At 42.8% G+C, this 14,556-nt stretch overlaps 1 protein-coding gene across 7 annotated transcripts in view; it reads left to right on the top strand.

Annotated features, from left to right (window-relative positions):
* PRIMPOL (primase and DNA directed polymerase) overlaps window positions 1-14,556 on the top strand; it is a 192,628-nt gene that overhangs the window by 28,703 nt on the left and 149,369 nt on the right. For 3 of the 7 annotated variants that reach the window (XM_073578332.1, XM_073578318.1, XM_073578326.1), the window contains exon 2: window positions 8,893-9,119. The exons of 1 other annotated variant lie outside the window; for it this stretch is intronic. In XM_073578332.1, coding sequence (XP_073434433.1) covers window positions 8,940-9,119 — 180 coding nt within the window. In that variant the 5' untranslated portion in view covers window positions 8,893-8,939. Of the gene's footprint in view, window positions 1-3,183; window positions 3,338-8,892; window positions 9,120-14,556 lie in introns of those variants that run through there. 3 more of the 7 variants (XM_073578342.1, XM_073578360.1, XM_073578368.1) reach the window with 3 other exon arrangements.

Raw genomic sequence — 14,556 nt, forward strand, 5'->3', positions numbered from 1 at the left:
CCCATCACTGGCTAATGTGTCAATCACCGTCATGGGAGCAGGCATCGCCCGATGGGACTTGTAGTCCCATCGGACGATGCCGGCACAGACCCCCGGGCAGTCGGGTCAGACCCCTGAAAGGTCCGTACACCCCCCCGCCCCCCCGAGAGGCTGTACAAGGACAGAAAAGGGTCTGTCTTATTCCGATACCGGAAGTCCCATAGACTTGAATGGGACTTCTGGTATCGGGATCAACGATACGATACTTTTTTCGTATCGGGCCGATACCATCCGATCCGATATTTTAGGGTATCGGATGGTATCGCGCAACACTAGTGACGACGCATTTCAGCTGTCCAAACACCTACTCAAGCCATATGGTAGTCGTGGATTGACACACCGCAAAAAAATATATAACTATCGATTGACCAGAGTGGTGGAGTGTGCTTTTGGCATTTTAACTGCAAAATGGAGAGTCCTGTTAACGGCCATAAAAATGAAAACGGAGACTGGATGAGGTGGTGAAGGCGTGTGTCATCCTGCACAACTTTGTACTTTCAAAGGAACCTGTTTCCATAGAAGAAAAACTGTCTGAAACCACATTGTGGGATTTTCAGCAGCCAACTGTTCGGAGTACTGGGTCAGTGGTAAGACACATTTGCAGATTATTTTCTGACACCAGAGGGAAAACTTGCTTGGCAAGATGACATGGTATAATTTTTGTTTTTTATACCAATTGTGGGGTAATAACTGTGTTGTGTTTTCACCAACGGTTTACTGTAAAATGTTACCAAGTGTTGTCTTTTTTTTTTTTTACCTTGTACACCACCAGTGTACTTTTAAATGTTACCAAGTGTGTTTTTTTTTTTTTTTTTTTTTTTCTCCTCACCACGTGTGTGTGTGTTTTTTTTTTTTTTTTTTTTTTTTTTTTTACCTCACCACCAGTTTACTTTAAAATGTTACCAAGTTTTGTGGGTTTTTTTTTCCCTTTTACACCACCGGTGTACTTTCAACCTTTACCAAGAATTAAATAAAAAAAAAAAAAAAACTACACAATATAGTTTTTAACAAAAAAAAATTTACTTGTCAAATTTTATTCAACTTTTTTTTTATTGGAAAATAAAAAAAATTGTACAATTTTTTTTTTTTTTTTTTTTTTTTTTTAATACAAAAATTATTTTTATTACAAACACCTTACAACTGTTGGTATTGTTGGGTGGAGATACTATCGGAGGGGATAACAGGGTTGACCACATCGAGGGGGGGGGGGTGACTGGGAAGGGAGTTGTTGAGGATCAGAAGTGGAAGGTGGATTGAAAACATGAGGTTGGGACGGGAGTGGATGGACAGACTAGGTTTGTGGGAATATTGAAGGTGTGTGGGGGTGGGTATGGTGAGGGCATTGGGGTATAATGCAATGGGGAAGGAAGGTACTGGGAAGAATGGAATGGGGAACTAGAGAAAGGAGAGGGAGTGGTAGGAGGAGAGATGGTTGTATGATGGAGGGTGGTGGAAGGATGGGATGCTTCTGAGAGTACCTCCACTAGAGTATTGTGACACGCATCTGCTGGTGAGTACTTAAACCTTCCATTTGCCAGACAACGGATTGAAAAAAGGTATGTCTATGCGTCTGGTTTGACTCAGAAGATACATGGAACAGATGAATTCAGAGTTCCATGATTCTTTGATCATGGTCAACCCAGAAGATAACCGTTCTCCATAAGTATGGAAACCATGCTGGACAGATGTGTTCAGACTCAAACAGTCAGACAAGGTCATCCTTTCCTGACTCCTCAGACGCTGCCGGCCAGAACCAAAAGTTGGTGGAGATGTTGCGGCAGTGTCAGAGGGGTGGGGTAAAGGGTACTGTAAGTTGTCACCAGCAGCTTCATGTGATGAAGTCTGCCCTGCTGTTCCAGTGCTGGTGGAGGGGATAGAGGGAAGGTAGGGAGGGGTCGGATACCTCGATGTGGTCACCGGTAGCGGTCTCCGAAGGGATCCCTCCAGAGGGAGGCAACACAGAAGCAGGCTCCCGAGTGCTGCAGACAGTGCTAAAAAAGAGAAAAAAAAAATATCTTTATATTTCATTCAGCATTGCTGAAAAAAAAATTAGGTTAAACATGTCAACATTTGTACTGCAGAAATGGTGTGTGGAATATTTACCTTCTGCTCACCATTGTCGACCGGAGGAACGCCAGGTCTCTGTAATTTTTGTACTGGGTGCTCCGGCATCCTCCTGATCCACTCGGGGCCTGAATCTCCTTGTTGAAGTCCCTCTTGAAGCGATCCCTGAACGACCGCCACCGTGTGATAACCCTCTCACCTGTGAAGGAAAAAGACAAAGTGGTTAGTATTCAACACTTCACATGCTGTAAATCAAGTTACTGAAATTGGAATACTTGCGCACAAAATCCCTGGCCCTCGTATTGAGCTCCTCCCAGTTGTCTACTACCACCGAACACACCTCATCCCAGAGCCGTCGGTTTGTCGGCATGTAAACTGTCTGCCATATTCCACAGCGGCTCCCATGATTGCACTGGCTGGATGAGGTCGTCCGTCTCTATTATGAGACCCTCCTCAAACAGTCTCTGGGGAGCATGCTGTGAAACCTGTGAAGGGGAAAAAAAAAAAAAAAAAAAAAAAAAGACATTCAATTCAAACACCTGAGGTTCATTAATCAATTAGCTAAGGGTTACTTACCGTTCGCCGACCACCAGAGCCAGCACCTCGACGCTGGGATGTCCTGGGAGTCGCTCTTGTGCGGGCACCAGATTGTGATGACTGTAAAAAAAAAAAAAAAAATTTTGGGTTGGATGGATGCATAGTTGTGTGTGCTGTGATGAATGTTTGTGTTGGGTGTAGCATTATGTATGTATGTGCTAAACTTACACTCTGCGCGCCCCCTCTTTGCGTCTCTCCACCCTGCATGTCTCCTCCTGGAAGCTCCTCAGATTCAGGTTCCTGTGAATACATAATAAATGTATATATTGTAAAAAAAAAAACAAAAAAAAAAAAAAACCTGTAAAATAATAGCTAAATAAAAACATTTCTCTAACCTCAATTGGCTGTTGCTGTGAGGGGGAGCTCCCATAAGAAGACATTTCTCAAACTGCTGCGGCCTAGCTGGTGGATTTCTTCTGCTGTGTTCTTCCAGGAGGTGCTGCTGCTTCCTGAACGGATCTGCAAGTATAAAAGACACTTGTAAAGCTCCTATACAAAGGATATCAAAGCTTTCAAGTCAATATACTTACAGGAAAATAGAAGTGCTTTGCTAACTGCTGCGGCCTAGCTGGCGGATTTCTCCTGCTGCTGCTGTGTTCTTCCAGGAGGTGCTGCTGCTTCCTGAACGGATCTGCAAGTATAAAGCGAGTTATCATAACATAAAAAAATAAAACCTTCATTGGTATTAATGTGTGTAAATTACCTGAAAATCTCTCACTGACAGTAACCACACTGTGATTGCATGTGTGTAATTCCGGAGTATACCCACACTTTTAGTGTGTAAAATTCCCTTAGGCTGTGTGCACATGCTGCGGATTCATCCGCGCAGATTTTGTACAATCCGCAGGTGAAACCGCAGGTCAAAAGACCTGCGGTTTTACCTGCGGTTTGCCCTGCGGTTTTTCATCTCTCTCAATGGAGGAGATGGCAAATCGCAGGAGAATCCACAGAAAGAATTGACATGTCAATTCTTTCTGCAGATTGAAAACCGCAGATAATCCGCGCGGAAAATTCCCCACCGTCTGCACTGCGGTTTTTGATTCCCATAGGGAATCATGGTACTGTACACCGTAGCAGAAACTGCTGCGGGTCCGCAGCGGCCAAAACCGCTGCGGAACCGCAGCAAAATCCGCAGCGTGTGCACACACCCTTAAACTTTCACTGAGAGTATACCCAAGTCTTTTCATGTGTGTAAAATTGAAAGTGTTTTAATGTGTGTAAATTCCAACTCTCACTGAGAATATAAAGTGTTTTCATGAGTAAATTCCCTGAAAAACTCTCGCTTGAGAGTAACACACTTGTATACCAAAAACCAACACTTCATATACCCATACTTAATTTTACCTGGTTTTTAAATAATACAACAAACAGTTTTTATTATTTTTTTATTTTTTTTTTCACAAGTAGGAGCTATACTCTACTCTTAAAATACCACAATAAATAAAAAATAAAATGTGATATACAACAGATACACCACATACAATACACAACACAATCACACCACAATTGCAAATATGAAAATAAAATGCAATACACATGCAACAGAAAATCAATTAAAGTATGAAAAAAAACACACACACACACAGACAGGCCACACACACACATGCAGACAAGCTACAGACACACAGACATGACCCATACAAATAGTTTAGCACAATTGCAAATATGGAAAAACATTACATTACTATGAAAATAAAATTCTGTACACATGCAACAGAAAAACAATTAAAGTATGAAAAAAAAAAAATAAAATACACACACACACACACACACACACACACACACACACATGCAACACTGGTAGGCCACAGACATACATGCAGGAAGTCATGCCTCACACACACAGGCCATACATACATGCCCCACACAAATAGTTTATACTCACACAATTGCAGGTTTTGCTAGCAGGCCTCTTCGTCCTGTCTTGGTGCTGGAAGGCCTCTTCCTACAGGGGTCTTGCTCCAGGGGTCTTGCAGCTGGACACAGGTTTATATGGCTGGCAGGTTTTATAGCTGACTGGCTGGCTCTGTCTCCTTCTTGATGTTATCAATGTGGCTGGTGCCGAATGTCTGGGCCCAATGATTAATTAGCCCACTTTATATAGTTTTGGGACTGTCTGGAAAAGTATCTTTTTTTTTCTGAGTATGCTCAGTGCGAAAAAGCGGATTCCGCAAAATCGCGGATCCGCCGTCCATAGGCGCCCATTCTATCGCAAGGCGGATGACGGCGGATCCGCCATTTTGACGGCGCCAGAAAGCGTTGCAAGCTCCGTCCACCTCAGACATAATCCGCCTGGAATATGGCAGATCCGCCGAATAGCGGACGTATCGGACGACCATCCGCCACTAATGTATCTCAATGGGAAAAAATGGCGGATCCGCCACAAGAAAAGCGGATCTGCCATTTTCACTTTTTGGCGGATTTTTACTGATTTGAAAAAACTGAAGTGTGAAACAGGCCTTAGAAGAAGGGAGGCGAAAGACTGCAACCCCCATCAGACCAAGACCGGACAGCCCCCAATGAGTATAATCTAACTCCTTTTTCTTATCTTTCAGGTTACATCGGGGGAGGGGGCTTATCTACAGCATTACAGAATTCTGTAGATAAGCCCCTGATGTCAGTGCCAGCAGCTGATAGGCGAAAAATAGGTTGACAGATTTCCTTTAACATGCAAACCACCCTTGGGGTAAAGGGGTTAATAAAAACTTCAACTCAGGACACACAAAAAAACTCCCTCTCGCAGCTCCATTTACCGAAAATAGGAAACCTTACAAGCCTTGAAAATGGAGACAAGTGAATTATTATTTAATTTTTTTTTACCACTTTTTTAAAAAAAAAAAAAAAAAACAGCTTTGCATGGATGCAATCACCATAATCATACTGACCTAGAGAATCATATTGTCAGGTCATTTTTACCATATGATGGACACTGTAAAAACAAACACCTTTCAAGTTTTGGAGTTAGGCCGGGGTCACACTGGCGAGGAATACGGCAGAGTGAGAGGCGCTAAAAGCACGCATTAGACACGGACCAATGATTCTCTATGGGGTCCCTCGCACCAGCCGTATATTTCTCATTCGTATTCTACAGTCCGTGCCAATCGCAGCATGCTGCGATTGTCAGCGTACTACGCCCGTAGTACGCCAATGCAAGTCTATGGATGCGCAAAAAATACGGATTACACACGGACCACACGTGTGACTTGCGAGAAATACGCACCCAGTGTCTTTTAGCAAAGCCGGCAATCCAGTGCACGATACAGTAAACTCTTACTGACAGGTTTAATAAAGAAACGAAAGGATAGATATATACACATAGAATGCATATACCGTATTTTTCGGACTATAAGACGCACCGGACCATAAGACGCACCCCTATTTTCAGAAGGAAAATAGGGAAAAAAATAATGTGTCAAATGGGGGTCCGTCTTACAGTACGAATTCAGCTTACCTGGGAAGGGATCCGGCACAGGTGGAGAAGTAGTCACAGGGGTCATTCAGTGGTCCAGGCTCGTGCGGTGGCGGCGGCTCTGTGCTGGGGCAGCTGTGCTGTGCTGGGGCAGGGGCAGCTGTGGCAGGGGCAGCTGTGATGGGGCGGGGCAGCTGTGCTGTGGCAGGGGCAGCTGGGGCAGGGGCAGCTGTGCTGGGGCAGGTGGGCTCTGCGGTGGTGGCAGTGGGCGGCGCTCTGCGGTGCGGTGGTGGCAGCGGGCTGTGCTCCGGTGCAGGGGCGGCGGCTCCGCCGGCGTTTCTTCGCAGCCCGGAGGGCCCCGCACACCCCTTCCTGGGCGCCGCCATGTTGCGGTGGCCTCCGGGAGCATGGACGCCGGCAAGATGGCCGCCGGTCCGGGGACGGCGCATGCGCAGCTTCAGATCTCGTGCCGAGATCTCGGGGGACGAGATTCAAATCTCGGCAACGAGATCTCGTCCCCCGAGGCCACCAGGTTAGACCGTGCATTGCGACCATAAGATGCACCCCCCACTTTCCCCCAAAATTTTTGGGGAAAAAAAGTGCGTCTTATGGTCCGAAAAATACGGTGTATATATATGTATGTATTCTATGTGTCTATATCTATTATTTCGTTTCTGTTATAAACCCAGTCATAGGGCTCCATTATATGTCCATTTTGCAAGCCTGCGAGAAAATCTCACCATACGGATTACATACGGATGCTTACATGCGCAAAATACGCGACCACACCTTGATTACGGATGACATACGGAGCACTGTTTAGGGGCCATTCATCCGTATTACGCATGTAAAATACTGACCGTATTTTGCGTTGGTTAGTGTGACCCCGGCCTTACTCCTTTTCCCTATTTTACCACACTTTTTTTTTTTTTTTTTTTTTTTCTCTTCCCACTTCCCAATACATTAAGTGATAAAAATGGTTGGTGACTTACCAAAGAACAAGTTGTGGCAGAAATACAAAGCACTCATACAGCTATGTAAAAAAAAAAAAATGTTATGGCTCTTGGAGGAAGGCGAGGAAAAAACAAAGGGGTTTAACCCCTTAGTGACAGAGCCAATTTGGTACTTAATGACCAAGCCAGTTTTTACAATTCTGACCACTGTCACTTTGAGGTTAAAGCTCTGGAACTCTTCAACTGATCCCACTGATACTGAGACTGTGTTTTTTGTGACATATTGTACTTCATGTTAGTGTTAAAAAATTTTTGATATGATTTGCGTTTATTTATGAAAAAAAACAAATTTGGCAAAAATTTTGAATTTTAGTTAACATTTCTAACATTTCTAGTTTACATCAGCACAATTTTGGAAACATAATTTTTTTTTTTTGTTAGGACATTATAAGTGTTAAAAGTTGACCAGCGATTTCTCAGTTTTCCAACAAAATTTACAAAACCATTTTTTTAGGGACCACCTCACATTTGAAGTGAGTTTGGGTTGTCAACATGACAGAAAATACACAAAAATGACACCATTCTAAAAACTGCTCCCCTCACGGTGCTTAAAACCACATACAAGAAGTTTATTAACCCTTCAGGTGCTTTACGAGAACTATAGCAATGTGGATGGAAAAGAACATTTTACTTTTTTCACAAAAAATTTACTTTGGAACTTTATTTTCACAAGGGTATCAGGAGAAAATGGTCCACAATTTGTTGTGCAATTTCTCCTGAGTACGCCGATACCCCGTATGTAGGGGGAAAGCCACTGTTTGGGCACATGGCAGGGCTCAAAAGGGAGGGGGGGCACCATTTGACTTTTGAACGCAAAATTGGCTGGAATCAATGGCAGGTGCCATGTCACGTTTGGAAGACCCTCTGATGTACTTAGAATGGAAACCCCCCCAATACTTACTCCAACCCTGACCCTAATCCCAACACACTCCTAACCCCAACACAACCCTAACCCTAGTTCTAACCTTAGCCCCAACCCTAACCGTAGCCCAACCCTAGCCTTAGTCCCAGCCCTAACCCTAATGGAAAAATGGAACAAAAATACGTTTTTATTATTTTACCTAACTAAGGAGTGACAAAGGGGGTTTCGTTAACTTTTTTTTTATCACTGTGATAGACCCTATCACAGTGATCAAAATGAACCAATAGGAGAAATCTCCTATTGGTGCTGGCAGATCTCGGTGGGCGCACTGCGCATGCGCTCGCCATTTTTTTTTTTTTCCCCGGAAGAAGAGGTGGTGGGCTGGGTGACATCGCAGGTACCGGGGGGGACCCCATTTCTATCTCCTCTGATGTGATAGACCATAACAGAGGAGAGAGAAATAAATTGGAAATCTGACTTTTTTTTTTTTTTTTTTTTTTGCTGGTGCCGTTATTAATGAATAACGGTGATCGCAACACTGAGGTCGGTAAAAACCGACCCAAATCATGTTCTCCGGGATCTCAGCTACACCCTGTAGCTGAGACCACGGAGATTTTCTGACGCGGGAAGCGCTATAACCTTATTTCTCAGCGCCGTTATAAAGCATATCGGCGGTCGTTAAGGTCTTAATAAAGGGACTCATAGCTGGGTGACCTGTTTGTAGTCATTCACTCTTGCATCTCATGCAGTTTGCCCCTCTTCTAATCACCTTTTTTTTTCCTGCCTTGGGAAAACTATTGCAGCACGGTAGTGCACAAAGCTTTATAGAGACACATAGGGGGAAAATCCTGATGAACAAGAACTCTTGCTACCATTTTAATATAATTTTCATACCCTTTATATTGCAGGTCATTCTGCCTTTTTACTGTACAAATGATAAGTCTTTCCAGGGACAATGAAGAGAAAATGGCTAGAAAAATTAAAGAAAGTTGATGAGTTGGCATCTCAGTATAAGCGGCATCCGATAAGTTCAGCCTACAAGCCCAAACTCTCTAGACCATGGCAGCCTTCTTCAGTCTGGAGGCTTTTTCCTCGCCAAGCTGCAGCTTTTCAGTTTGCCAAAAGCTGTAAGGAGGTAAGTTATTTATTGGTGTACTAATATGGTTTTGAGTTAAAGGGGTTGTCCGGTCCAAATCGATAAGTCTGCAAGTCACTCTGTGTGAATCCCCCTCAGTGCACACATTGTTGACTGCGGGGATTTGCCTGTTCTTGATCCAGGACCGGAGGGTATGTATGAGCTATGAGTATGGAGCTAGGCCCCCCACTGGGCAGCCACGGCACTAGTCGGGATGTAGCCTCACTCAATACAAGAGTATAAAGCAAGGTTTATAGACTAAATGAACAATTTACATTTTACTCAAAAATATAACTATAAAGAGAAAAATCAGACAAACTGAATATTTGAAAGTGGTCTCTTAAATTTTTGCAGCTCTGGCAAAAATTAGGAGACCACCACATCAAAACCCTATCATGGGCAGCCCATTCTCCTGACCTGAACCCGATTTGAAAACCTCTGGAATGTAATCGAGAGGATGATGGATAGTCACAAGCCATCAAACAAAGAAAAGCTGCGTTAATTTTTGAGCCAGGAGCAGTGTGAAAGACTGGTGGAAAGCATGCCAAGACGCATGAAAGCCGTGGTTAAAAAAAAAAAAAAAACATTGTTATTCCACAAAATATTGATTTCTGAATTCCTGAGTTAACCCCTTAGTGACAGAGCCAATTTGCAGCTTAATGACCAGGCCAATTTTTACAATTCTGACCCACTGTCCCTTTATGAGGTAATAACTCTGGAACGCTTCAACGGATCCCGCTGATTCTGAGATTTTTTCGTGACATATTGTACTTTATGTTAGTGGTAGAATTTATTCGATATGACTTGCGTTTATTTATGGGAAAAATGTAAATATGGCGAAAATGTTTAAAATTTTGCGATTTTCAAACTTTTAACCCCTTAGTGACAGAGCCAAATTTTAGAAATCTGATCAGTGTCATTTTATGTGGCAATAACTCTGGAACACTTAGAAAAATTCCAATGATTTTGAGATTGTTTTTTTTTTTTCGTGACACATTATACTTTATGATAATGGTAAATTTAGGGTGATAATGTGTTTTATTTATAAAAAATATCAGAAATTTGACAAATGTAAAAAAAAAAAAAAAAAAAAAAAAAAATTAGCAACTTTCAAACTTTGCATTATTATCTCTTTAATTCAGATAGTCATACCATAGCAAAACATTAATAAATAACATTTCCCACATGTCGCCTTTACATCAGCACCATTTGTAAAATATTTTATTTTGTTAGCATTTTAGAATGTTTAAAAATGTAGCAGCAATTTCTTTTCATTTTTCCATGGAAATTTACAAAAAAATTTTTAGGGACCTATCCAGGTTTGAAGTGACTTTAGGGGTCCTATATATTGAGAAACCCCCCAAAAGTGATACCATTTTAAAAACAACACCTCCTGACATACTGAAAACTGCTGTCAGGTAGTTTATTAACCTTTAGGTGCTTTTCAAGAATTAATACATAGTGGCATGATAGGAATGAAAAAGTTGATTTTTACCTCCTAAATGTCGCTGACTTTTGAACAGGCCGCTAGAACCGTCAGACTCTAAGGGTACGTGCACACGCTGCGGATTGGTCTGCGGATAGATCCGCGCGGATTTTCAAAATCCGCAGATAAATCCGCAGGTCAAAAGACCTGCGGTTTGGCCCTGCGGTTTCACCATCTCCACAATGGAGGAGATAGGAAACCGCTGCGGAATCTGCAGAAAGAATTGACATGTCAATTCTTTCTGCGGTTTAGAAACCGCAGATAATCCGCGTGGAAAATTCTGCAGCATCTGCACTGCGGTTTCCATTTCCCATAGGGAATAATGGTACTGTACACCGCAGCAAAAACTCCTGCGGATCCGCAGGGCCAAATCTGCTGCGGATCCGCAGCAGAATCCGCAGCGTGTGCACACACACTTAGGCCACTGTTTGCTCGTGAATTGTCATGACAAACATCAAGACCACACAATCATGATATCAGGGTGCTGATGGGGATAATGAGGGATCACATGAAAAATCAAAAATGTTTCAGCTCCATGAAGTATAAAATTGTAATGCTTTATTCCATACGTAATAAAAACATGGACAGCTTCTCAGACATCACCTAGCGCGTGAGGACAAGCGACGTGTTTCGACCGCGAACTGCGGTCTTAATCAAAGCTTTGAAAAATATATTTTTCAAATAAATCCATTTATTTATGTAAATAAAAAAAGTACACATTCTGGTATCGGCGTGTCCGTATCGACCAGCTTTATAAAACTGTCCCACTAGTTAACCTCTTCAGTGGACACTGTAAAGAAAAAAAAAAAACGAGGCAAAAAACAATGCTTTATCATCCTACCGACGAACAAAAAGTGCAATAAAACGCGATCAAAAAGACGGATGTAAATAAAAATGGTACCGCTGAAAACGTCATCATGTCCCGCAAAAAACAAGCTACCATACAGCGCCATCGCCAAAAAAATAAGTTATAGCTCTCAAAATGTGGTGATGCAAAAACTATTTTTTGCAATAAAAAGCATCTTTTTAGTGTGTGACAGCTGCCAAACATAAAGACCCGCTATAAAAACCCTCTATAAATAGTAAATCAAACCCCCCCTCCCTTTATCACCCCCTAAGTTAGGGAAAAATAATTAAAAAAAATGTATTTATTTCCCGTTAGGGTTGGGAATAGGGTTAGGGCTGTGTTAGGTTTAGGGTTGGAGGTAGAATTCGGGGTTTTCCACTGTTTAGGCACATCAGGGGCTCTCCAAACGTGACCTGGCGTCTGATCTCCATTCCAGTCAATTTAGCATTGAAAAGTCAAATGGCGCTCCTTCCCTTCCGAGCTCTGCCATGCGCCCAAACAGTGGTTTACCCCCCACGTATGGGGTATCAGTGTACTTGGGACAAATTGCACAACAATTTTTGGGGTCCAATTTCTCCTGTTACCCTTAGTAAAATAAAACAAATTGGATCTGAAGTAATTTTTTTGTGAAAAAAAAGTGAAATGTGTTTTTTTTTTTTTTTGGTTTTTTTTTTTAATATTCCTGTGACTCACCTGAAGGGTTAATAAACTTCTTGAATGTGGTTTTGAGTACCTTGAGAGGTGCAGTTTTTAGAGTGGTGTCACTTTCGGGCATTTTCTGTCATATAGGCCCCTCAAAGTCACTTCAAGTGTGAGGTGGTCCCCCAAAAAAATGGTTTAGCAAATTTTATTGTAAAAATGAGAAATCGCTGGTCAGTTTTTAACCCTTATAACTTCCTGAGGGAAAAAAAAAAAAAAATTGTTTCCAATATTGTGCTGATGTAAAGCAGACATGTGGGAAATGATATTTATTAACACATTTTTTGTGATGTGACTCTCTAATTTAAGGCTGTGTGCACACGCTGCGGATTAGGTGCGGATTTTGTAAAATCCGCAGGTCAAAATACCTGCGGTTTTACCTGCGGATTGCTCTGTGGGTTTTGCCCTGCGGTTTTTCATCTCCTCAATGGAGGAGATGGCAAACCGCAGCAGAATCCGCAGAAAGAATTGACAGGAAGTGAAACAATATGGAAGGAAAAAATTAACATTTTAACTTTTTTGTACAAACATTTTACTTCAGAAACAATTTTTTTTAGTTTCACAAGCATAAGAAGAGAAAATGAACCATATCTTTGTTGTTCAATTTCTCCTGAATACGTCGATACCACATATGTGGGGGTAAACCACTGTTTGGGCGCATGGCAGTGCTGGGAAGGGAAGGAGCGCTGTTTGACTTTTTCAATGCAGAATTGGCTGGAATTGAGATTGGACGCCATGTCGTGTTTGCAGAGCCCATGATGTTTCTAAACAGTGGAAACTCCCCACAAGTAACACCATTTTGGAAGCTAGACCCCCTAAGGAACTTATCTAGATGTGTTGTGAGACCTTCGACCCTCCAAGTGTTTCACTAAAGTTTATAACGCAGAGCCGTGAAAATAAAAAATCATTTTTTTTCCACAAAAATAATTTTTTTTTACCCTGCAATTTTTCATTTTCACAAGAAGTAACAGGAAAAATTGGACCCCAAAAGTTGTCCATTTTGTCCTGAGTACGCTGGTACCCCATATGTAGGGGTAAACCTCTGTTTGGGCACATGTCGGGGCTCAAAAGGGAAGTAGTGACGTTTTGGAATGCAGACTTTGATGGAATGGTCTGTGGGTGTCATGTTGCGTTTGCAGAGCCCTTGATGTGCCCAAACAGTAGAAACCCCCCACAAATGACCCCATTTTGGTAACTAGACCCAATCTAGATTGGGAGGTTATCTAGATATGTGGTGAGCACTTTGAACCCCCAAGTGCTTCACAGAAGTTTATAATGCAGAGCCGTTAAAGTGAAAAATCATTTTTTTTTTCCCACAAATTTTTTAGCCCCCAATTTTTTTTATTTTCCCAGGGGTAACAGGAGAAATTGTACCCCCAAAGTTGTTGTACAATTTGTCTTGTGTACTCTTATTCCCCATATGTGGGGGTAAACCACTGTTTGGGCGCATGGCAGAGCTCAGAAGGGAGGGAGCACCGTTTGACTTTGTGAACGCAAAATTGGCTGGAATCAATGGTGGTGCCATGTCGCGTTTGGAGACCCCCTGAGGTACCTGAACAGTGGAAGCCCCCCAATTCTTACTCCAACCCTAACCCCGACACACCCCTAACCCAAATCCCAACCATAAAACTAACCATAACCCTGACCACAGCCATAACCCTAACCACAAACCTAACCTCAACACACGCCTAATCCTAATCCCAACCCTAATCCAAACCCTAACTTTAGCCCAACTCACTTTAGCCTAACTCTAACCCTTGGGGGGGGGATGCCAGGAGACCCAGGGACACCGGGAGGTAACGGGGACCCTATTTCTCTCTCCTGATCAGAAGCACATGTCGTGAGTGCATGTGCATTAGTTCTAGAAACAGCCACTGCTCTCTAATACCCGGTACCAATAGTGTCCAACCAGGGCCATATACAGGATCAAAACTAGAGTGATGAGCACTTACATGGGTAGTGGTCTGCTCAGATGAGGTATCCCCAAGCGCCCCAACCACACCTCGATTACATAGCTTGTAACCACAGCCACAGGTGAGGTATGGATCACATGGGCTGGTCACATGGTCATGACCTCAATGCAGGTCCTCAAACACCTGCAGGTCCTGAAGGAAAACAAAGGTACAGTGAGCACCCTCACCCTGAGGTGAGATAATATGGGTAGCCAGACCCTCCCATCTCTCATAGCTACCCATACCCAGGTGCACTAAACGGCATTAGTGCTCATGTGCACTAAAGACTTTAAAATACTCCGGGTTGCATCGTGGGGAGCATCCATCCTTGTGACATACAACTCCCATTAACAACTCGACCACCAGTCACACCACAAATCCTCCCCCTCTGTACAAACCTGTGGAGTTGAACACTTGTCCTAAACCGAGGTCCTCGAGACGGGGCACCCATAT

The sequence above is a fragment of the Dendrobates tinctorius genome, unplaced genomic scaffold, assembly GCF_039654945.1.
Source record: "Dendrobates tinctorius isolate UK_male_01 unplaced genomic scaffold, ASM3965494v1 ptg000008l, whole genome shotgun sequence".
NCBI lineage: Eukaryota > Metazoa > Chordata > Amphibia > Anura > Dendrobatidae > Dendrobates > Dendrobates tinctorius.